The following is a 26,058-nucleotide window of genomic DNA, read 5'->3' on the forward strand; positions in this document are numbered from 1 at the left end:
TCATTTCTAGGCTCTAATTTACACAATTCTCAGTTTCATATTTTCACATAGCTCATTGAAACTCTGTTCTTTTCATTTCTTTCAGTTTTGCTTCCTTTGTACTTTATTTTGAAAGTGAAAGTCACTCAGTCGTGTCTGACTCTTTGTGACCCCATGGACTGTACAGTCCATGGAATTCTCCAGGCCAGAATACTGGAGTGGGTAGCCTTTCCCTTCTCCAGGGGATCTTCCCAACCCAGGGATCGAACCCAGGTCTCCCACATTGCAGGTGGATTCTTAACCAGCTGAGCCATAAGGGAAGCCCAAGAATACTGGAGTGGGTAACCTATACCTTCTCCAGGAGTTGAACCAGGGTCTCCTGCATTGCAGGCGGATTCTTTACCAACTGAGCTATCAGGGAAGCCCAAAATCATACCTTCCCTTACTGGGAATCAAACCCAGGCTGCAGCAGTAAAAGTGCTGAATCCTAGCCACTAGACTACCAGGGAACTTTATTTTGGGTAGTGGATATTGCTGTTTCTAAGCTCATGAATCTTTTCTTCTGCTGGGTCTAATTTGCTCTTAATTTTATTACATTTATTTTTCATTTTAGATATCATAATCTCTAGAATTATCTTTGAATCTTTTTTGTATCTTCCATGTCTGCCAATATATTCCTGATTTTCTTTATATCCTAGAATATATTTATAATGTTTATAATAACTGTTAAATTGCCTGTTAATTTCATTATCTCTGTTATATCTAGGTACATTTCTATTGATCACTTTTACCTCTGGCTATGGATTATATATTTTTCTGTTTCTTTGCATGTCTGATAATTTTTGACTGGATGCTAGACATTGTAATTTTTATATTGTTAAATGTGGATTTTGTTGTATTTCTTTAAAGTATTGTTCTGGCACACAGGAAGTTACTTGAAGAGCAATGTGAACATTTTGAGGCTTGTTTTTAAGATTTTAGCAGGGTGAATTCATAGCAGTTTTTATTCTAGCGCTAATTTGGCCCACTATTGAAGTGCAACTCTTCTGAAGATGCTACCCAATGCCCCAAGTATTAGAGGTTCTCTATACTTTGACAGATGGGAATATGTATTCCCAGATCTGTGAGGTACTGAGATTGTTTGGTTTACTGCTTTTCATTCCATTCTTTCTTTGTCCCCCAAACCCCTTTTTAAGTACTCAACTGATTTACTTCACCCTGTCCAACGCCAATTAGTACTCAATAAAACCTTTCAACTACTGCAGATCTCTGAAGAGTTTTTTTTTCTTTAACTTTTTGTCTTCTGTATTTTTTAATAGCTTCCTCACTCATCCTCTGATCTCTAGCTACTGAACGCACCGAAACGCTGAGCTTTATTTTGGCTGTCCCTCCCTGCACTGTGGCCTGGCAGCTGCCTGGAGGCAGTAATCTTGAGACAATCATAGGGATTCTCCTGTGGCTCAGCTGGTAAAGAACTTGCCTACCAATGAAGAAGATACAAGAGATACAGGTTTGATCCCTGGGTTGGGAAGATCCACTGGAGGAGGAAATGGCAACTCACTCCAGTATTCTTGCCTGAAAAATTCCATGGACAGAGGTGGATGTGACTATGCACACATACATAGGGCTTACCTCCTTTGTTTTCATTTTCTGAGGAATCAGTCTTTTATTACCTTTAGTTGGTATCTATTAACAGTTGCTTCATACATTGGGCTGGCCAAAAACCTTGTCTGGGCTTTTCGTAAGATGTTATGGAAAAACTTAAAAGAAAGTTTTGGCCAACTCAATACTTGGTTTCCCAGTTGCTTATGGAAGGATAAGTTAGACCAATTAATGATATGAAAGTTGTTTTCATAATGAGCAAAAGTCAAGACTATTTTCAAATGTCTTATACATTCTGCATTTCCTCAGTACACATCCTGGGAGGTTTTCTGGAGAGATTAAAAACAGCTATTCTATGTATTTTTCCCCCTAGTTCTTAAGAAAATAAGATTCTTAGTTAATACAAAAGCTAAGTTAATCCTGAGTTAATAAAAGATTCTATAGGATAAAGTTGGTATACTTTATTGTATTTAGAACTGTGAATTTTATTCCAGTGAACTGACTTTATTTCCTTAAATTTAGAGTTTAATGTTAAAACCACAATCCTTCATTTCTCTTCTAGAAGTTTCAACAGTAATACCACATGCACACACATGTGCTTTACCTTCAAAATCAAAGGGAGATATATCTGTTGGAGAGGCAACAGGCTGCAGGTATATAAAATTCTGGAACTATTTTTAATTCTTCCAAACATGAAGTAAAAATATCACCACTGATAGAAGAGAACAGAAAATATATTGTGAGATATGAGGACAGAGATTGGAAGGAAAGTTTCAATCAGCAGAAACTTTATTAAATTCAATATAAGAGGAAAGGACCTAGAAATTGAGCTTAGGCTTGCTAATAAGTTCAAGATTTAAATACATTACATTGCCTCTTTTAATTATCCTTACAACTTGGTTAAGTAGATGTTATTATTCATATTTTATGGATGAGGAAACTAAGAGTTTAGACTTTCCAAGGACAGAAAGCTAGTCAGTAGGAAATTCTTTGTACTTTCCACTACTGAGTATAGATTAACTAGATAGTATATGAGAAGTGTGGATCACTAAATGACAGCAATTAGCAGAAGCTAGTGGGAATGCTTGGTGGCGATAACTTTTGGCATCAGAAATAAAATTTCCTATGTGTTCCAACAGATTTGCTAGACCATTTCATATCCTCTTCCCTGAAATTTGCAACATCTTCCCCCAAATGCTTTACTTTCAAGGGCTGATTTTGATTATTTTTTCCCAAGAAAGTAAAAGTATTAGAAGAAACTTTCTTTTCTTTTTTTTAAATTTTTTTATTTAATTTTTTTTTTTTAGTTTTTTATTTTTTTAATTTTAAAATCTTTTCTATAAGCATTTAACATCAAACCAACCCATCAATATTTGAAATTAAAGACTCTTTTTTCCCCCTGATACAATGGTATCTGTGCACATTCCAGTCAAAGGCTAAGCATTCTACTTGTGTAATGTATCCTGTATGCTTTCACATATTCAATGATTGCTTCTGAAGACATTAACGTTTTCTTTCTCTTTATACTAGACCAAATATTTTCAACTAGTATGTACAATCAGAAGCTTTCTTTCATAACTAAAAATAGTTTAATAAGACACACACTACAAATAAGTTTAACAAGAAATTGTTCACAATTTTGTTTTGGTTCCTTCCCTTCTGCTCAAAGCAATTGAGAGGACTCTATTTTTTCCTACAATCTCTTCTAGTGCTATAATTCTAGGTGTTTCTAGTATTAATTTCTAATATTTTAGAGTGCCTATTTTATGCTAGATACTGTGCTAAACACTCCTGTCATGCATTATTGTATTTAATGCTCACATCCTAATAGACATGTACTATTATAATTTTTATCATACAGATAAGAGAAAACTGGGATTTAGAGAAGTTAAACAACTTGTCTGTGGTTACACAGTAAACAGCACAGTATGATTCAAATCTGACTTCAGAGTTCACATTATTAAAGTGTTATATCATGTACTCTTTAACCTCAATTGAATGCACACTAATGGAAATGAAAGTTTACTATGCCTTTATAGTATTTATATACTTAATATCAATCAATAAATATAAAATTAAATTGTTACAAAACCCACAATAGTTTTTATCACAATACACAACATAATTCACACTAGTACACACCTTTAAACAAATTTTTGAGTCTACAAACACCTTGGGAAGAATTCTAATTTGGTTCAATATTTTTAGCTAAGGTTTCTGGGCAAAAGATATATTATTTTCTGTTCCTATTTTTAATAAAAATAATAATCTCAAATGGAACATTGTCATTTTACTGTATGACATTACACTGAGAAATCAAAACAGTCATTGAACAATAAGCGTCTATTACATCCCAGTCAGTATGTATATCTTTACACTTACCAAATAGATATTAAATAATCTTCAGAAAAATTGAGAAGAAAAATTGCTTCAAGTTTGTACTGTTGGTCAAGCAGAAATTTGGAGAACCTTCTATTAAGATGACAGGAACTTACACTTGGGATTTTCTTCCATGAAATAATAAAGCCAATGTGATCCCAGTTTGACATTTTATTTATGCAAAGTATTCAGGGCACTGATTCTCAAAGTTGGCTGAATACTGGATTCACCTGGAGAGTTTAAAAAATACTGAGGCCTATATGCTATCCGTTAAAATTTTGATTTAATTAATATAAGGTAGGGCCTGAGCATTTTTTATTTTAAAACTCTCCTGGTGCTTCTAATATGCACCAATTTAAAAAACACTAGTTTCACTTTTCACTTTCATGCATTGGAGAAGGAAATGGCAACCCTCTCCAGTGTTCTTGCCTGGAGAATCCCAGGGACGGGGGAGCCTAATGGGCTGCCGTCTATGGGGTCGCACAGAGTCGGACACGACTAAAGCGACTTAGCAGTAGCAGCAGCAGCAGTAGAGAACTGTTTCATCATTAAAAAGGCTAGTCTTCAGTAGGAATGAATCCTCATGACTTGATTTCAGGGGGTGTACTATTATTTTAAATATATAATAGGTATATTTTCCTTGATTAGAAAATATTTTAGGGGAAGAGGTTTTCCGTTTTATTCATCATTTTCTCCCCACATCTTGAAGAATGAAAGGCATATAGCAGTTGCTAAATAAATATCTTTTAAATGAATATATGACTGCTTTCTACTTCTTTCATATCTCTACCTTCTTGGGGATTCCTGACAATTAGAATGCAAAAGATATTTACTGGAAAAAAATGAATGTCTGAAGCAGTTGGGGTAAACATTAAAGGCAAACCAAAGTCTTATATATACATATTTTAAAACCACATAGATACATAAATAGATCAAAAGTAGAAAAAGAATATATGAGTGCAATATTTAGTAGATGAAAATTAATTCATCAAGTTTCCAAATATTCTTCACATTCTTACACTTAGAAACAAAAGTAATTATAAACAACTAAAACAACTAGTTCTTTAAGTGACATCCATAAGCATGTGCAGATAAGTTTTTTTTTTTAAACAGAATTACAGCTTAATCTTGATGAGCAAATGTCAGTTTTCAAAATTCAAGTAAATATAGTTTTAGCACACATCATGATAAATTTTCCAGATAGCTGTATAAAAAACAACAGATCATTTCTGGTTAAAATACCTGGTATCATCTACTGTTATTTGCTCTCAGTTAAGGTCTACTAGTTTCTCAGCAGCTTCACAATGATAAAAACTATTTGGCACCTCCTTATATAATGTTTTATTAAAAAAAACCAAACAACTTTATTAATAAATAGACTTCCTTTTTAGTACCTGAATTCTTACATATGGCTTCACTTACCAAAGTTCTAGAAGTAGTACATAATTTTCAATTCAATTAGTATCTTAAACTACGAAACTTTGGTTTTCTTAAAAATAGCATTGGTTGCTTGATTGTAGGTTTGTCACCGAAAAGTACTGCTTCACTTTCAGAGGTTGGAAATCTTTTCTGATATATTAAGGGATATTCCTTCTGAAACTTAAAAATGGGGTTGAACAATTAGAGGATATTTAACATTATTATCCAAGCTGAAGCCACTGGTCAAGATTTTATAAGGATTCCGTGCTCCTCTCAAATATGTATTTGATAAGTATCCTTTTACTTTATCCTTGCTTCTCCCTTCACTTTCTCACATATGAAAGGTATCTTGTAATATTTCTTGGAGCCCAGTTAGCATTAATGCTCTAGGATTCTCTTCTGATATTAATTCTGCTAAATTCCAGATGTTCTTTCTTCTCATTGGTAACACCATGAAGGTCACTGGGATCTACTTGGTATATTTCATATTTCTTTGAGTGTTTCAGATCTGGAATTGGACATGCTAGAATCATGTGGCTACAGTGCTTTGATATAGAGCTAAAAATTCTAAATGGCAATGATGAGTCACTAAAATTTACATATTATAATCTAAAGTTTATAATTATTTTCCTAAGGTATAAATACAAATATAGCGTTTTCCATGCTATAAATACAAAATACTTGACATAAAGGAGAGTATATGCTATTATTGTTATTATTAATTTCAGGACAGAGTAAAACCAAGGAGGTAGAAATACGTAAGTTATATATATATATTTAAAATTCAAAATATTAAAATAAGAAATTAGATTCTAAATGCTTTTAAATAACAAACAGCAATAGCATCTTAGAAATATTTATGATTAGGAAATTATTCAATTTCTTACCTGTTTTAGTTTTCTCCTTTTCTCCTTTAGAGGCAAACTCTTATTTTTAATAATATTCTCTAAAAGTTCTGCAATTGCAGCTTGAGAGGTAGAAACTTTCTGTTCATCAAACTCCTGAGGACTGATCTGCTTACAGTATGAATACGTTGGCAGAGGAGCAATCACTCCATCTCCAGGATTTTTAATCTGTAAAGAACAAAATGATACAGTCAAATCTATTAATTCAGGTCATGTTCCTATTTGGTAAATGATTCTTTCAATGGAATTTTGTTCATATTATTTTGCCACCAAACATGCAACATTTTAAGAAAACTGTATTATGCAGCAGAGAAGCAATAAGTCAGTAGAGTCTTACTCCCAGTCCTACAACCTACTACAGCTTTATAACCATCAGCAAGTTATTTAAACTTGTCTTGATTTGTCTCATCCATAAAATGGGGATGTACATAAGATATTGATAATGTAAAATCATCATTAGTACCATTAACTATAGATTTTATCCTTTTAACTATGAAACAGTAACAATCAACATGATATTTTAATTCATCTTAAAACACTAATGTTTTGAAATAGTGAGTGTTCATCTACGATTTCTGAGGTGTAAGAATATGGGCAGGGCCTCTAACATCTGTAGACAAGAGAAAGAAATTGTAGGTGATAGTTATAATTATGGTAAGTCATGGCAACATTAGAATGGTATGCGTAGGAAGAAACATGAGTATATATGCTGGGCAGTCAAAGACTGAATAGAACAGATGTGTTGTTTCTGGCTGCTTAGATTCCTTTTCTCCTTTCCATTCTACTCCCAACTATCCTTACTTTTTTGAATAACAGACTATTCTCTAATCTATGTAGAGTCACTCAGAGTATGGCCCTCTCTCCAACTCGCTCACCCTCAACCACTTAAAAAATGTGCATTTAACCTAGATTGGGCCAATATGAGTCCATACCAGTAACTTTTCAAATCAAAGGTGAAGGAATGGCTCTTTTTCCCCATGGAATGTAAAGAGCTTTAATGGACCATAGGGCTTCCCTCATAGCTCACTTGGTAAAGAATCTGCCTGCAATGCAGGAGACCCTGGTTCGATTCCTGGGTCAGGAAGATCCACTGGAGAAGGGATAGGCTACCTACTCCAGTATTCTTGGGCTTCCCTTGTGGCTCAGCTGGTAAAGAATCCACCTGCAATGTGGGAGACCTGGGTTTGATCCCTGGTTTGGGAAGATCCCCTGGAGAAGGGAGAATTCCATGGACTATATAGTCCATGGGGTCACAAAGAGTCAGACACGACTGAGTGACTTTCACTTTAATCAACCATATCACATCATGTGAAGGAGCCAGTTTTCAACTACAGGACTGAAATGGAAATAAGAGATGAAGGGATGGAAAAGAGTCCTCTGGCTATTTGAATCTCCATATTCTATCTATATTCCTGACTTTTGGAGGTTATTTACGTGGGCTGAAATAGTTTCCCTTTTTGATAAGGCTAGTTTGAGATGAGTTTGACACTTGCAATAGATTAATGCAAAGAATTTTAAGACTTACAATACATACATGGCCCTTTCTTAAGTAGTCAAGATGTTTCTCTACTGCAGCCTGCAGGTAAGAAGGCACTTGAAGAATTTCCTGTTGATGATCCATCAAGAAAGATACTAATCTTGCAGCAAGAAGCTCATCAAGATCTACTTCTTCAGCACAGCGTAACACACTCCGAGAAAAAGTGTGTATCATCTAGAAACATAATAAAAGACGTGAATTCAAAAGCTTAAGGTTTTATATAAATTAGAGTATCAGTAAATTCTAGGTAGCATTATGCTAACAGTTTGAGATAAAGTGATAAGCCAACTTCAGCTTAAAAAATGAGGACAATAACATAACATTAGAAAGAATAAAATGCCAATTCCTTTTATTTTAGTACTTGTTAAGTAATTCCTTAATATAAATTCCAAACGACCACAGAAGACTTAGCTTTTTAACTTTGTCACAATTTTATTAGTAAATACATAGATTCCATTAATACCTCATAAATATGGTGCCCCTAAGTTGGGAAGTTCCCCTGGAGAAGGCAGGAAGGGATAGGCTACCGACTCCAGTATTCTTGGGCTTCCCTGGTGGCTCAGATGGTAAAGAATCTGCCTGCAATGTGGGACACCTGGGTTCGGAATATCCCTTGGAGGAGGGCATGGCAACCCATTCCAGTATCTTGCCTGGAGAATCGCTCTGGACAGAGGAGCCTGGCAAGTTACAGTCCCCAGGGTTGTAAACAGTCAGACATGACTAAGCGCAGCACAGCACAAGGACTGTTAGAGAAGAGTGACTTATAAAATTGATCCCACAAAAACACAAATAGGAGAATATACCACATATAAACACACGTGGTTACAAGGTTGGCACCATATATCTTTTGAAATTGGAAAATAGTTTTTAATGCTATTCCATCAGTCTTTAAAGACAATGTATGTATTATTCGGTTCCATCATGATGATCTTCAAATCCTGGGATAAATTTTAGGTTTCAAAACTAATTTACTCTCATTTATATCCATATAAGCCACCAAATATAAGACACACACATGCATGCACCCTTGCACACACTATTTTCCAGCTTCAAAAGATATATGGTGCCAACCTTGTAACCACGTGTGTTTATATGTTATATATTCTATTTGTGTTTTTGTGGGATTAATTTAATAAGGCACATATAAACACACACTTCATTCTAAAATAATTTGAATACAAAATTGTATTTTAGGTATTGTGCACATAATAGATGCTGAGCATATTTATTAAACTATTTTTGGTTTTATTTCTACACGTCTGGCAGGTTTTTCCTATCTTTTTCTAAGGTTCAATCCTCAGATTTTTATTCTTTTTTTTCTCAGCTTTGTAGAGCTCATTTACTCCCATACTTTCAACTACCACTTTTCAAAACACGTACTTTCGGCCCTGATCTTTTTTCACCAGTCTCAGGTTTCCAACACTCTGTAGGATAAATTTCACTTGGATGTCCTATAACCTAACTGTAAAAGTGTAAAACCAAAATTATCTTCTTTCTACTCATATCTCTCTAAATATCTTCCCCTACAAACTTGCCTATGCTTTTTAGTGGTGCCACAATCACTAGAGTGCAATTTTTTCTCTTTATATTAGGTCTGTTATTATTAAAAAACTGTCCTTACTGAGTGGAAGAATGGAACTTAGCTCTTGAGTCCTTGCTACAAGAACATCCTGTAAATTGAAGCTGTGCTCTGAGGAAGTGGCAGTTCTTTATAGACAGAGAGACAGACAGAGAAAGAGAGAAACAGAGAAAGACATATTAGAGGTACAATTTCAAGAGTTCATTTCCAATGGGGATCTGCATATGAATGCCTCATCCCTCATCTTCATATGGAGCCCAAGACTATTTCACAGAAGTTCTCCCAACTTCCTGCCTACAGTGATAAGCCATCCTAATTCACATAATACATCAAATACAACTTTTCCACTTCCAGAGTATCTGAAACACTCTGACTTACTACATATGAATTTCCCATTAATTCTCTATTTCAAGGGTTACAGTGCCCTTCAGCTTTCAGCAGTGCCTATATCTCCTTTTCTTTCCCCACCAAACAGAATTGGCATGAGGCAATATAATATGGTCTGACAGTCTGACTCATTGTAACACAGAATGAATGAAGAGGCAAAGTCCTTAGACAATACAAAGATCAAGATGTGAAAGTATAAAAGACTGGGCATAAAGGATTAATGTGCATTCCGCTGTACATTAGGGAAGGTTAGACTTTTAAGTCTTTTAAACTCAAGAATCTAGATTTCAAGACCATGATATCACTTGAATAGTACTCTTAGTTTGGTTTTCTATCTTTTTTTTTCTGCTGGGGACGGGAGAATGGTGGTGGTGGTGGTGGTTTATGATTCAGACTTATTCTTTCCTTAAGAAATCAACTTACCAGTGATCTTGTACCCATTGCATCATGAAGTTGGGGCATATCAACATTTTGACTCATTCGAGAAATCATGCGCATTAAAAGTTGAAGCTTTCTACGATTTGGTGGGGGAAGTAACAAACAACATAACTGCAGTGCATCGATGGCAACCCTCTCTAAATGAGGTTGCAGCAAACCTAGGAAAGCAAAGTCACCCCCCAGGAAAAAAAAATCATCAATGACACTAGTCATTTTAATACTACCAGCATACAATTATATAAGGAAGGCAAAATAATATTTTGATATTTTAACTATTCCATGAAATTTACACATTCTTCAAAAACATGGTAAGGTACTCATTATTTTCTTCATAACCCACTGGATTATGAAGGACTGAAAATCTTTCACCAATTATAAACTGACTTAGAATAAATGAAATTTAAGGCAAAGAAAAGGAGTGCTTTAGGTAAGTAGAATAAATCTTGGTTATGCCATGACAAGTCTTATACAACAAGAATTTTTTCTTTTGGAGAAAAAAATTAAGCAATTTCAGAGAAGAAAAGCCAGGTAAGCAAAACTGGGTTAGTAAACACTAAAAATTAATATTACATGCATTGAAAGCATCAACCTTACTTTGTGTGCCAGTCAACATAGAAGAAGCTGGAGGTAAAGAGTTTTCTGAAAGTTCTACTGTGCTTTTGCAGAGTCTTTTATTGATTGTGGTACTAGACTCTCCGAGTTCACCTTCCATAGCTGTTTGCACACTGGTGCTGCCTTGTCCAAGATTTGGTTTCATGATAATTTCAGCCACTGGCATATTAATATAACTATTCCTTTTTGTACTACTTCTTAAAAGTAAACTCTGAGATCTACAAAGCTGTTTTGGTTTGCACTTTCCATTATATAACTCCTCTTGGTCTTGAATGGTCAAAGTAGAGGTTCTCTTATAACCAACAGAGAATGGCTTTTGAATACGTTCCTCTGAATGAAGATTCATCAGGGATTCCTGTTTGGTCTCAGATTCTAAAGATTGCTTATTATTTTGTCCTTCTATGTTCAGAACAGATTGATGGAAGACACTGGAGACCTCTTTATTTGAACTCCCTGGTAAATCTACAATTCCTTCTAATGAATAGCACCTTGGTTTGATGTTAGAGGATAGAACATGCATTCTACTTAAGCCTACTAAATTATGACAACTTCCTCCCATTATGTCATTAGCACTGGCTCTTCTGTTTTTAAAATTAACTAGCTGCATTTTCTTAGCATATTTTTCTTGAAATCCTTGATCACTTATCTGCAGTCTCTCAGTAGTATCTGATTCTTCTTTTGTTTTGTCTTTATGAAGAAGACTGAGAAGAAGACACTCAGTTGATTTGAAGGAATTCAGATTGTTTAAATGAAGAATTTTTGAAGACTGTGGATCATCTTGGATTTTATGTATCCCACTGGGTCTATCTGAAACTGTGACGTAGCCACAAACAACTACCAGGAAATGAAACAAAAATTAAGATGCAACTGTATGATAGTGGACAAAAATAAAACAAAAACAATAGCAATATTAAAAAAATAAAGAATCACTATAGTATATATTGTTAGTATAGTACAAATAGCAGCTGCTTAATTCAGAAGCCACTTAAATAGGACACATGCAACATTCAGTTACAAAGTGCAAGACTAGAGGTTTTCCAACTTGTGATGAAAATAATATTAAAATTTATTTCAACAATCTAATTAAATGGATTGAGTCAAATACATTAAAAAATATCTACTTTCAGTCTACAAGTATTAGAAAGCTCTTAATTATAAGACAACTATAGTTTAAGAAAACATATATATGATCTTTCTCTCAGATACCTGGTACATAGCTCCTAAAACCTAAGGAATTTCCAGAGTGATTGGAGCCTTTTATTCTTCACCATGAGCCTATTTGAGCACACTTCAGTTTATGCTAATGAGTTGACTTAGGGCTGGCCTGAGTAAAGTTGAGTAAAGAATCTACCTGCAATGCAGGAGACCAGGGTTCAGTTTCTGGGTTGGGAAGATCCCCTGGAGAAGGAAATGGCAACCCACTCCAGTATTCTTGCCTGGAGAACGCCATGGAGAAAGAAGTCTGGCAGGCTACAGTCTATGGTCGTAAGAGTCAGACACAACTTAACTACTAAACCACCACCAGTGCTGGCCTTGCTTAGAAGGTTGGAATTTCAGTCCTACCTCAAGGAGACCTGGATTTGATCCCTGAGTTGGGAAGATTTCCTGGAGAAGGGAATGGCTACCCAGTCCAGTATCCTGGCCTGGAGAATTTCAGGGACTGTATAGCTCATGGGGTCAGAGTTGGACATGACTGAGCGACTTTTACTTCACTTGACTCTGGTGTTTCCCAGGTGGCACTAAGTGGTTAAGAACCCACTTGCCAACGTAGAAGACTTAAGAGACATGGGTCTAATCCCTGGGTCAGGAACATTCCCTGGAGAAGGGCATGGCAGCTCACTCCAGTATTCTTTCCTGGAGAATCCCATGGACATAGGAGCTGGGCAGCTAAAGCCCACAGTGTCACAAAGAGTCAGACACGACTTAAGTGACCTAGCATGCACACATGCATACCTCCCTGGAGGGGGTGGTAGGGTAGGTGGTGGTGGTGGTGATCAAACTTAATCAACAATGACCAATGATTTAATCAACCATGTCTATGTAGTGAAATCTTAAATTAAAATGGAAACAACACAGCTATGGGAGCTTACCAGTTGGTAAATACATGGGCAAACTTGGAAGAGTGACATTCCTGAAGAAAACTTAGAAGCTCTGCACAGCCCTTACCCCCATTTCTTGCCCTATATCTCTCTTCCACTTGTCTACTCCTGACTTATATACTTTATAATAAACTGGTGATCATTAGTTAAAGCACTTTCCACAGTTTTGAAAACTATTACAGTGAATTATTAAACCTCACGGGGATTGTGGGAATCCCTGGGTTTGGTAATGAGTCAGGGAGAAGGGCTATGAAACATGAGGACCCCATTTGCAGCTCCTGTATGAAGTGAGGACAGTCTTGATGAACTGAGCCCTTAATCTGTGGGGTCTAAGCTAGTCCTGGGTAGTTAGTATCCAAGTTGAAAAACTTTGCCCTCAACTTTTGGGGTCTGGGTTAACCGGGTAGTTTCAGAAATGAACTGAATTGCAAGATGTGATTGGTGTAGAGAGTTGGTGTTAGAATGGTATATCTGAATGACTGAAAACATAACAGAAACCAGAATATTTCTGAGTTTTAAAATAATTTATAGCCTGTCACTTTCATACTTATCTATACTTTTAGATCCTTTAAATTATGGGGGACTTGGAAACCAGTAAAATAAATTAAATAATAAGGAAAAATCTATACATACCCAAAATGTTTACAAATAATTCATAATATTCAAAGGTAAGTAGAGGTTCAGGGAGATCTAGAAAATAATCTGCAATTGTTCTGAATACATCTCGCTCAAATCCAATATAAGTTGGATTATTCATGTCATTACTTCTTGGCCCTAAGTGGAAGGCAAAAAAATAGTGAAATTTATTTCTTTTAAATATAATTTTTAAAGACACTTATAAAAAGCCTAAAGCCTGTATTTATTTCATGAAGGATCTATGCTTAACAACAAATTCTGTCATAATTCAAAAATTTAAAAGGTTGTGCATATCTCATGCCTTCACACTATCTTTTCACTAGAAATCACTGCAATTATTAATATTTTGTTTAGTTTTAATATTTGTATGACTGAAAAATTTGAAATATATTTTAAAAGCATTGGGGAAGTTTATTTTAATGGAATTTTATCACAATTCATTTTATATAGCACAGAATATTTAGATATTGCAAATAACTCTTTCAAATTATCTTTTGCAAATTTATATTTTCATGATTAAATTTTGCCTGATATAAAGCATACTCTGAATGAATTTAAATAATGTCATTACATTGCTATTCAATTAGCTTAACATTATTGAAATAATTATGCCTACTTATTGGTATTTTCCTCAGGAAATTCTGATCTCATGTTATAGATGAAGAAACTGAAGCTTAGAACCACTTGCTCAAGATTCAAGAGCCTTTGATGGCAAAGCTAAAATTAGAACTCAGAGCTCTGTAACAGCAAGTCATAGGACCTTGAGACTCAACAGCATTTAAAGTGCGGTTCATGGACAACATAATCAGATAGTGTGAAGGCATGAGATATGCACATCAATATGCCTATTAAAAGCATAATCTCTTCTATACAGTACAGAATCTATCAGAATTCCAATGCAGCTAGGGATTATTGGTCTAGAATTTTTGCTATTTGTTCACTAACTTAGTAGCTTCCAAATACTGATCTGGGCATCTTCACTAGAAGAATCTTCTGAGATAGGATTTTTTTAAAAAAATCCTGACATATTCAATCAGTTGAACCTGAAAGTTTGGTGAGTATCTCTAGTGACTATATTATGCACTAAGATTTGAGAGTTACTCTACTATCTTTCAAGGTAACACACACACATACACACTTAATAGTTTAAAGGCTAATGATGGCTTTATATGGAACAAAATAGTTTTTATAAGGAGGATATGAGATATATTCTTAATATGTAGAACAAAAATTTTGATAATCATTACAAGTTTTTTAAGATAGAAAATTCTTTACTGGAATTAACATATAAAATTTACAGTTAGAGAATCTAGGTTTGAATATATAGCTCCTCATGTATCAGAAAAAAAGCCTGAATTTTCTTTTCTAGAGAAAAATTGGGAATAGTATATTGATCACTGATTCTTGTAGGTCACAGGATTACTGTGGGGGAATAAATAACAAACATGTTAAATGAAAGTCTTGATATTGCTTCTGGCTAGACATATTGTTGTTAAACTGGAATCCAGTAAGTTATATCTTTGGTATCATTTATGTATAACGTGCATAATAAGGGACTGCAAGGAGATCCAACCAGTCCATTCTAAAGGAGATCAGCCCTGGGATTTCTTTGGAAGGAATGATGCTAAAGCTGAAACTCCAGTACTTTGGCCACCCTCATGCAAAGAGTTGACTCATTGGAAAAGACTCTGATGCTGGGAGGGATTGGGGGCAGGAGGAGAAGGGGACGACAGAGGATGAGATGGCTGGATGGCATCACTGACTCGATGGACATGAGTCTGAGTGAACTCCGGGAGTTGGTGATGAACAGGGAGGCCTGGCGTGCTGTGATTCATGGGGTCGCAAAGAGTCGGACACGACTGAGCGACTGAACTGAACTGAATGCATAACATGGACTGGGAAGCAAAAGAAACAAAACCCTAAAGATGAGGTATCAGAGAAATCCCTGGAAGTATGCTATCTGAGTTGCTAACTATGAGGCAAGGTATGAGAGAGAAAGGCAGGTAGGTAGGGGAAGGTAGAAAGAGAATTTCAAAAAGCTTATGTTTCTGTTCAAGATCTTTACCTTGATTTGATAAATAGAAATTTTCTGTATCTAATATTATTTACTTTATTGCTACTCTGTTATTTTGTCATATTGACACCCAGTGGACAATAAGGGAATATATACTTATTTTGAACATTAATAAAATACAAATTTTATAAGACCTAGAAAATTACTTCTGTAATATAATTATTAAAATATAATTTTACTTTTGATGATTAAGAAGCATACACCTCTGCACACATTTTTAAAATTGACTTTGAGAGCAATTAGTGTTTTGTACTTGAACAGGGCCTTAAATTATAAAAGTCAATCATCATTGACCAGTATGGAAAAAGCTTGAAGAACAAAACATTAAAAAATTATCTAACTTAGTGAAGATCATTCTTTTTGATAAACATAAAAGTCCCATTAATATATCCTATGGAGAAGAAGTATATCATGAAACATCTGAATGCTGAAGCTGCATACAATGGCCAGGGGAATGAAGTGGGTTTTATGAGACTTCATTTCTAATTGAAACTTTATATTTACCAGCTGCTTTATTTATAAGTTGCTATTTGAACTCCCTGGACTCATGAGACAATTGATGTAGATTATATCTAAAAATTGTTTGAGATCTTCTAGGTTATGATTTTATGATCTATGAAAACTGAGTCATAAATGATTAGCTTGGATTATAAAATCATTATCTGCACAGAAAAAGTTAAGTGCTCTATAATACAATCCACATGCAATGAAAGGTAATCAGTTCTACTAGATCTTCATTTAAACATCAACAGAAATGATATAGTTCAATTTTATCATGACTTTCATGAATTAAAATAATCCCTTGGTTCTTATTAAATACTATCAATATAATACATACACATATCACACATATACCGTTTGTTTACTTACAATTTGCTAGGCACTTCATGGCAGATAGTACCCAGTGAGGAAGATCATCTACACAAAAAATTAATATCATTTAATTATACAATTATTATAACAGTATATTTAAAACTTCACACTTGCTACATAATTATACATATATTTATATATATGTATATGTACTACCAGAGTTAAAATTGATTACATATTTAATAAGATATAGGGTTTTAAAATACAAGTTTAAAAGTTAGCTATGCTTCTTGAATATTACGGATTTGAGTGAGACCTATGACAGAAACAAGCTATATTTTATAAAATATATAAATATAATTAATGAAATATATATTAATATATAAATATATTAATAAAGTATATATTAATTAAAATATTATATTTTACTATTAAGGTGATTTCAAAGCAAGGCTTGCTTAAAATCTTTCAATTGCCACTAAGTGTAATATGATGCATAAGTGTTGCAGTTTTTTGACACAAACACATAAACCACACATACATTTCACTTGAAAAGTTAATAGTCATAAAGAATAGAAAACTTAGATGAGAGCATATACTCAAGTTATTTCAGGTAATGAAAGATGGGATTGATCCAAAGCTGCATACAAATACAACATAGCTCCTAGTTTTCAACATTTACTTTTTGTCCTTATGATTAAAATCTCAAAAGTTCTTGCCCACAGAAAGAATCTCAAAGTAATACATGTCAGTTAATTCTACAGCCAGCAACTGATTATTAGGAAAAAAGACAAGAGCCAACATTTTGAGTAAATTTATTAATACACTTCCTGTAATGTAAATTTTCCAATGCAACTGGCTTGATTTCCCTGATTTTCTTTATATTTGAAACCAATACATTATATAAAATACATACAATATGAAGCCGGTATTCTTTTAAATACTGCTCTTAAGTTTGGACTTATATTTTACTTTGTGTTACTTTGGTTTTGCATGTGTCTTGACCCCTTTAAATCTGTATGTAACTTCTCATGTAAGCTCCAGAAAGGAATGGACCATTTTTCTCTTAATCATCACTAATCTTTAGCACAATGCCCAGCACATTGTAGGTCCTCAATAAAATGTGGTTAAACAATAGTTTCAATTTTATTTGCATACTCTTTGGATGTTTACTCTGTCATTAAAAAAATTCATGCAGGAATCCACCTTAGGAGCTAAAACAATACTGTGAATAATATTCATTTTAAAATTATTTTGTCATGATTACCAAAATACCTCTGATAAAACAGTAGTCTCCCTGATGTTCTCTCAGTTGAAGCATTCTACTTTATATATTTTGGTTTTTCTTTATCCTCACTATAGCTGCAGCCTTTTTTAGCAAGTTTAAAATGATTCCAACTTCTTTTATTGATACCAACCTGATTTGTCTTGCAGTATAACTACTCCATGTTTACTTGTATTGGTCATGTTGTACATTATATACTGAGGAATTACTTGTTTGGGATTTATGACTTCTTCTAGGGAGGATACACCTAGAACGGTTTGCAGGCTAAATAGAAGAAAGAATACAAGCTTTTTTTTTTTCTCCATAAAATAGGTGGAATAGAAATATGCGAGTATGAATAGAAAACAGACAAAGATTTCAGAATATTTTTCTTAAACCTCTAAGGCTTATATTTAGTATCTACTTTAAAGTATATTTATCTTTATAACCTTTGAAGGATTCCAACATAGACCCCAAACTATAGCTACAACTTTGAGTCAAAGAAAAAGCAAATCATAGTCAAACCATTCTACTTCTACTCTACCAGAACAATAAATACAAAAGTATTTATTATGAAACACATATACAGGTGAAATTCTAAGTGTTGAGAATTAATTTGCTCTTCTTCAACTGAGCATATTGATGAAAATAACAAAATAACATCCTAAACACCCCAGGAACTTGGTTACAGCTTAGTTTTAGCTTACTATATCAGAATAACATATCTCCAAACTTCTTCAACTTCTTTCTGGCTTATTTCTCTGTTTTCAGCGAAATTTTCTTGATCTTCATCAATTATTTCACAGTTCATTTTCTCTGCATTTTCCTGAAAAAAGAATTACTTTGGTTTAATATGACATGCTCAAATTTTAGAAATAATGAACTGATACTACTTCTAACATATAGTAATTCTATTACTATCAGTCTACTGTGGAGCTGTAAAGGTGTCACTTGAAGAAATAATATAGTATTTGGGGCTTCCCAGGTGGTACCAGTTGTAAACAAACTGTCTGCCAGTGCAGGAGACTTAAGAGACACAGGCTCAACCCCTGGATTGGGGAGATCTCCTGGAGAAGGAAATGGCAACCCACTCCAGTATTCTTCCCTGGAGAATCTCATGGACAGAGGAGCCTGGTGGACTACAGTCCATGACATTGCAGAGTTGGATATGAATGAAGCAATTTAGCCCTTAGCATGCACTGTAATAGAGCTTTTGGTTTTGTATCTGCCCCCACTACTGTCAAATTAATTTAAAATGTAGGCTTAAATTATACAAATAGTATTTCAAATATGTCTCACTTTTTATTATTATTTGAGTTCCAAACAAATTTACATATATACATTTAGAATATAATATAGCTAAGTGATTCCAAGCATTGGCTTCAAATCTTAAAGAATCATTTACTTTTAATTATTCCATTGATATTATTCAGCACACAGTAATTATATTTAAACAAGTGATTAGTAAAAAGGATGTTTTTACCTGAGAGAAATGTAGTCCATGTTTTTTGGGAGTTCTTCGAGATAAGTTTCGCAATTTAAAAATACTATCTTTATCTTTGGAAAAATTCTCTATGCTGTTTTTTCTCAATTCTGGATGCCTTCGTGGAAGAGTTTTAAGTGGAGAACTTGTAGGAAATCTGGTTTAAGAATATGCAATTAAATAATGTGAGGTAATGAACTTTTAGTGCCTATTTATCTTTTCAATTGTGGTTCTGGGAGAAGACTCTTGAGAGTCCCTTGGACTGCAAGGAGATCAAAAAACTCAATCCTAAGGAAATTCAACCCTGAATATTCACTGGAAGGACTAATGCTGAAGCTGAAGCTCCAATACTTTGGCCACCTGATGCAAAGAGCTGATTCACTGGAAAAGACCCTGATGCTGGGAAAGATTGAGGGTGGGTGGTGGGGGGGAGTGGGACAGAGGATGAGACAGTTGGATAGCATCACTAACTCAATGGACATGAGGTTGAGCAAAATCTGGGAGACAGTGAAGGACAGGGAAGCCTGGTGTGCTGCAGTTCATGGGTCTCAAAGAGTTGGACGTGACCTAGCAACTGACCAACAACAAAAATCTTAAAAATAACTCAGAAACACTGGGTTTAATTTATCAAGGAATGAATATTCTACATAAATTAATTTTCTCCTTAAGCCTTTAATTTTTTAAAATAGTTTCCTGATATCATGAGTAAACTGTATATTTTAACTTTATTCCTATATAATTCAGGGTTATTATTAGGACTAATTCTTTAGGAGAGGTATGACTTACATATGAAACAGTTCTAGAAAGTTACATTTTCTAAATTTCTCTTATTATCTAATTTGTATATATTTTCTATCCTTTGTGACCATTCAATTTTCAGAACTCTGTTGTTCCTTTTGATTATAATGCTTTTCCTCCCTTCAATTTAATATAAAATATTTCAAAGATACAAATAAGTACAAGGTGTTTTTATAAAATAACATCCACATAGGTGACCATCAACAAATGCAACGGTTAACATTTTAACAAGACTTCTTAAACCAATTCATAGTTTTATTATCACTGTAAAAGGCCTAGAGGTAGGGAGATTAAGAGTTTTGCAGAATTTCAGGTAAGAGAGAACAATAGTCTAATGAAAAAAATACCATGAAGACAAGCAGACAGATCAGAGAGTACTGAGGCAGCATGATATACATGGTTTGATAATTATATCATATTTAAAGAGGAGAAGGGAAAGAATGAAAGCAACTACAGGAAAGACTGCCACTCATTCAGATATGAATATAAGAGGTCAAAAGTTAGCTTAGGAGATGGTAGTGATATTTCATATGCTATATGATATGTGAATCGCCTGTCTAATAGGCAAAAAGTGAGTCCTAAAGCTCAGGAGCGACATTTGGGTTGGAGACTTGAAAATCATTAAAACATGGCATGAAAGCAGAGACACAGTAGGAGATTGTCTAGGGAGAGAGGTGAAGTATAGACAAGCCTAGGACCTTGAGGACAATAAAAGCTAAAGGATGAGCGCAGCAGAGAAACTCAAATGGTGACTAATGAGTAGTGCAGAGAGGAAAGATTTATAGAGTTTTATACAAAGTATTTATACATTTGTTATTGTAGTTTACTTGTGTGACATAAATCATCTTTGACATATAGGCAAAAATCTATTTCTACATTTCATTTGAAAAGTACTAATTTTGTAGAGTAAAAAAGCATGTGTATTAGAATCCAAAGATCTAATTTAAGGGATATATAATCAAGAACTCTGGGTGCATGAGAGAGAACTCAATTATGCAGACCCAAGGGAGTCAGAAAGGTCTCTTGACCTCAAGGTGGGCTACAAGACAGCTGACATGAGAAGAAATGTATTCACTAGTCTGATGAATGTGTATATGAGCATATTTCAGACTGAAGGATAAGATTTGTTGACGCATGGTCTCCACCTTTTCACCTGTAAAAATGAGTTAATATCTACTCTGTTTAGCTATTCTAGGTATTAAATAAGGAAAACACATAACTCATAAAGTAAGGCTGCTGCTGCTGCTGCTAATTCGCTTCAGTCGTGTCCGACTCTGTGTGACCCCATAGAAGGCAGCCCACCAGGCTTCTCCATCCATGGGATTTTCCAGGCAAGAGTACTGGAGTGGGGTGCCATTGCCTTCTCCAAAGTAAGCCTGCTAGTACATGATAAATGCTTATTTTTTTCAAATTGTGGTATATTTCATTTTTTAGTTATTAAATAAGCTTGCTATTATTTATCTCATCACATGTATTCTTAGATTATATAGATTTATGTCTATTGAAAGCAAGAACCTGTGAGAATTTGTAATTCTTAAATCTATGAAACTAAATGTTGATAATGTTCTGTCCTTCACATGTTATAGAGCTTTCAGAAGATGTTGAAGTTACAGTATCTCCTCCTTTCCTCACAACTTTCTATTTTATTATATATACTATCTATCATTATAAGGTTTGAATTGTGCAGGAATTAAAGGACTTTAACTTCTAAGTGGTTTCAATTGAACTAAGAGCAATAGTTTTCTAAAGAAAATATTACTTCTCTTAAAGAGGCTGCTGTCTTAGTAACCATATAATAGAAGCAGAGTGAAACTTTATGGTTAAGTAATTCAGTTTTGCAATTATTTCTTTGTTTAATACCTGAATAGCTGACTGTTGTCATCAAGATTTTCTGTCCCCCATTTGCCTTTGATATCTTCAATTACATGATTCTTAAGAAATTTTCTCAATAGCTGGATAGTCTGTTGCCTTGTAACTTCAGGACCAAAATTACTATTAGTTCTTAATAAGTCATAAAGCCAGTCCACTGCTTCTCCTGCTGTAAAACAGTTGCCATATTTTTTGAAGTGTTGCCTATGTTTTCTTAGGGGCATTCCCACTCGAAAAGACGTGGTAATTTCATTCCACTGCAAAATGAAAAAAAAAAAAGTTTAAAAAATCCACTCATTCCTTTCACATATTATTAAATCATTGAAATTCATGAAGAAATCATTTGTCTTATTTGTGCTAAAATTTTTTTACATCTCATACTAATTTCTTATTATTAATTACAGTGTTACAAAAATATTTTTATGTAATGGTTTTTGACTAAAAGTACTTCATTGGCTGATTAGCTTACTTAGAAAACCTAGGAATAATGGAGAACTGTAATGGGCCCGCCTTTAGTCCTCAACAGAGAAAGCATTTATTCCTGTTTCTACAACTTCAACTAATATTAATGATATGATAGTAGCATTTGTGTCAGACATTATGCATTGCATTCATTACTTCACTTTAATTCTCACAATTCAATGAATGGGTACTATTATCATCCCATTTTCAGATATGGAATATGAAGCACTGAGATATTTAATAACTTGACCAAGGTCACACACCTGAAAACTCTAGAACTTGTACTCATAACTAAACACGTCAAACAAAACTTATGGCAGGCAGTAGTTTTACTGGTAAAATACCTTTAGTATTAAAAAAAGTTTATATATTTACTAGTGAAGATCCCAATAATGAACATAACAGATGGAGTAAATTAAAATTTAAGTCTATTGTTTGTTTAATGACACTGTGATATATTTACATTTTAAAAAGATAACCACACTTTCAGAAATCTTTTTCAAATTACCCAAAATTTTGGGTTTGTGGTAGGTCTAAGAGTGGTGGTATAGAAGGTGGTGGTGATAAACGTTTTTTTGGGGAGTACAATTGCTTTACAACCTTGTGTCAGTTTCTGCTGTACAATGAAGTGAATCAGCTGTATGTATGCATATATCTCCTCCCTCCTGGACTTTCCTCCCCTGTCCCCTACACCACCCATCTAGGTCAACACAGCACCAAGCTGAGCTCCCTGTGTTATACAGCAGCTTCCCATTAGCTATCTATTTTACACATGGTAGTTGGGTTTCCAGGTGGCTCAGTGGTAAAAGAATTTGCCTGCCAATGCAGGAGATGCAAGTTCAATACCTGGGTCCGGAAGATCCCCTGGAGGAGGAAATGGCAACGTACTCCAGTATTCTTACCTGGAGAATCCCATGGACAAAACCTGACAGGCTGCAGTCCACGGTGTTGCAAAGGGTTAGACATGACTGAGCACGCTCACGTGTATAATATATATATATGTATGTCAATCCTAATTTCCCAATTCTTCCCACCCTCCCTTTGTCCACACCTCCATTCTCTATGTCTGTGTCTCTATTCCTGCTCCAGAAATAGGCTTCATCTGTATCATTTTTTCTAGATTCTACACATATGGGTTAATATAAAATATTTGTTTCTCTCACGGACAGCTCATAGAGCTCAATATCAAAAAACAAACAACCCAAGTCAAAAAATGGGTAGAAAGCCTAAAAAGACATTTCTTCAAAGAAGACATACAGACGGCCAATAAACACATGAAAATACGCTCAGTGAAAATGGGTTTCCCTTGTGGCTCAGGTGGTAAACAATCTGCCTGCAATGCAGGAGACCCAGGTTCAATCCCTGGGTCAGGAAGATCCCCTGGAGAAGAATACATAGAGATGGCCCATGAACACATGAAAATATGCTCAACTTCACTAATTATTAGAGAAATGCAAATCAGAACTACAATAAGGTATCACCTCAAACCATCAGAATGGCCATCATCAAAAAAATCTACAAACAATGCAGGCGAAGGTGTAGAGAAAAGAAAACCTTTTGCACTGTTGGTGGGAATATAAACTGATACAGCCAAGTGGAGAACAGTATGGAGATTCCTTCAAAAACTAAAAATAAAACTACCATATGACCCAGCAATCTCACCATTGGGCATATGCCCTGAGAAAACCATAATTCAAAATGATACATGTACTCCAATATTCACTGCCACACTATATTCAATAGCCAGGACATGGAAACAACTCAAATGTTCCATGACAGATGAAAGAGTAAATAAGATGTGGTACAGATAGAGCAGAACATATAACTTTTTAATTGAAAAAAATCCTACTTCAGAGGTGAAGAAATCTGATCTGTAAATCCAACTATGTTAGTACTTGTTACGCTACCACTTCTCTAACCTATGTGGTCCCAACATCATAGCACAAAATTTAAGGGCTGAAAGAAAACACAATAACTGTATTCTTTTCTTTATACACCTCCACATTTCATGTTATTCAAGAAAGTTATACTGAGCTGCAGTTTATACAGAGAATAAGTTGTCTGTTATTCTACAGATAACAACACACTTTCACCTACAGTAACATCTACTCTGGACAACTCTCAGCTCTACTTTACCAGTGGGGAAACTGATGCTCACACAAGTGATCCTCCTAATGTCACATAACTAGTGGCACAGTATCCTCGTGGACTGACGATCCAAATACACAAGACACTGTGTGCAAGTACAAATCCTGTGACTACCAACAGTGGCTCCTGATGGGTACTTACAATAGTCTGAGATTTAGCTATTAGAAATAGCTGTTATTGAGTTGTATTCAGTCGATACATCCTGTATTTAATTCCACAGGACCGGAAAATGAAGCTGTCACAATCTGATCCTACAAAACACGGGAACTCGTTCTAAATTGCCCTAAAATCCTGCTGGGGGTAGAAAATCTGGCGCGAGGAGCGTCTAAACTCAGAATATTCTAAGTCATCCCAGGAGACGCCGAAAACACCAAGAACAGAGTCGCTCAAGAAGTTGGGTCGATGCGCCTACCCCGGGAGCCTGGAGCAAAGGAGGGGGACAAGCGTATCCAACGGTATCGCAAAGGTCCGCGATACCCGAGAACTCCCCTCATCCGCCTCTTCAGCGATCTCCTGGGCTCTGGGGCCCATCCCTACGCCCTAGGAAAAACTATGAGCCTTTTCACGTAAAACCGGCCATCACTCCGCTGGCCAGTCTCGTCGTTCGCGCTGTCTTACCAGCTTAGTGGCCCGATAAGGGCCTGGAGGCACATCCCGATTCTCCATTCCGCCCACCGGGCCCAAGGGTCCCTCAGCGCCCGGTGCCCGGGATGGCAGCGGAAGGCGACACTCAGACCCCGATTCCCGGGCGGCGACACAGATCCCCACAACCGTCGGCCCCGCCGTTGATTTGAATACCGCCGAGGGCTGCGCTGATTGGCTGAGCTGTCTGGCCACGTGACGCACCGCCCTGGCCAGCCGCAGGGGGCGTGGGCTGTGGACACAATCGCTCCAGGCTGCGGTGCAGGCGGGCTTGGCTGAGAAAAGCTGATCTTCCTCCCAGCGGGGTGAGACCGGCTCCTTAACCTCACCTGGCTTCTCTGAAGTTGTTTATCTGTCTTGCGGTCCTTGGCGAGGCGGAGTCATGCTTCCACACTCAGAATTGGTGAGGCGGTTTATTCCCCTACAGGATGTTTGGAGCCCAGCATTTGGCTTAAAGGAATTTGGAATTTGAAAAGGAAAAAACGAACAAACACAAGCCTTTTCTGCCTGGTCCCGCAGGGTCCCAGGCAGTTGGTTAGCAAGAGAAACAAACTTGGGGCGTAGCTTTCGCCCGACTGACCGCTTGGTTTTGCTTTTAGGAAGCTTTCTGGGTATAAGGGACCACAATTCCCCACAATTCCATCCTCCCCAGTGCTGAATGTGAGTTAACGCCCACTAACCGCCCCCCAACCCCCCCCTCCCCCCCGTGATGCAAAACTTGCCAAATTGCTTCCCTTAAAATCTATCTCATCACACGAAAATCCTGGGTTTATTTAAATCGTGGATATACAGAAACTAAAGTTCCCAGAACTTGCTCAGAATCTCAGGTCCTGTTGGCATATCTCAGACTTCGTACTTTTAATAAACGTTCTATCACGAGTTTGAAACTGTTTTGGTGGTGGGAGTCCCTTAGTTCAGACACTGAGAAATTAC

The 26,058-nt window shown here is 35.6% G+C and overlaps 1 protein-coding gene and 1 non-coding gene across 4 annotated transcripts; both read right to left on the reverse strand.

Annotated features, from left to right (window-relative positions):
- On the reverse strand, nucleotides 417–488 carry TRNAK-UUU. Its single transcript has one exon. It is a non-coding gene; the product is annotated as a tRNA-Lys (tRNA).
- DEPDC1 (DEP domain containing 1) lies at nucleotides 2,028–25,243 on the reverse strand. Of its 3 annotated transcripts, none has more exons than XM_018045413.1 (12): nucleotides 25,102–25,243; nucleotides 21,865–22,130; nucleotides 19,207–19,363; nucleotides 18,431–18,549; nucleotides 17,878–18,008; nucleotides 16,517–16,564; nucleotides 13,570–13,710; nucleotides 10,820–11,671; nucleotides 10,211–10,383; nucleotides 7,819–7,995; nucleotides 6,267–6,452; nucleotides 2,028–5,559 (listed from the first exon to the last, which is right to left on the reverse strand). In XM_018045413.1, exons 1-12 carry the CDS (start codon nucleotides 25,147–25,149, stop codon nucleotides 5,419–5,421), a joined length of 2,439 nt encoding a protein of 812 aa, XP_017900902.1. In that variant the 5' UTR covers nucleotides 25,150–25,243; the 3' UTR covers nucleotides 2,028–5,418. The 3 variants fall into 3 exon arrangements, with proteins under 3 accessions (XP_017900902.1, XP_017900897.1, XP_017900907.1); XM_018045408.1 differs by having other exon boundaries at nucleotides 7,810–7,995; XM_018045418.1 differs by lacking the exon at nucleotides 10,820–11,671.

Source organism: Capra hircus, chromosome 3 (genome assembly GCF_001704415.2).
Source record: "Capra hircus breed San Clemente chromosome 3, ASM170441v1, whole genome shotgun sequence".
NCBI lineage: Eukaryota > Metazoa > Chordata > Mammalia > Artiodactyla > Bovidae > Capra > Capra hircus.

Excerpts from the sequence above, each read along its gene's own strand:
- DEPDC1 (XM_018045408.1), bottom strand. The coding sequence starts at position 25,149 with ATGGAGAATCGGGATGTGCCTCCAGGCCCTTATCGGGCCACTAAGCTG. Across the intron at positions 19,364-21,864 it reads GACAACAGTCAGCTATTCAG|ATTTCCTACAAGTTCTCCAC; the intron begins GTATTAAACAAA and ends TTCTTAAACCAG. Across the intron at positions 18,009-18,430 it reads AGATATGTTATTCTGATATA|CCTGCAAACCGTTCTAGGTG; the intron begins GTAAGCTAAAAC and ends TCTTCTATTTAG.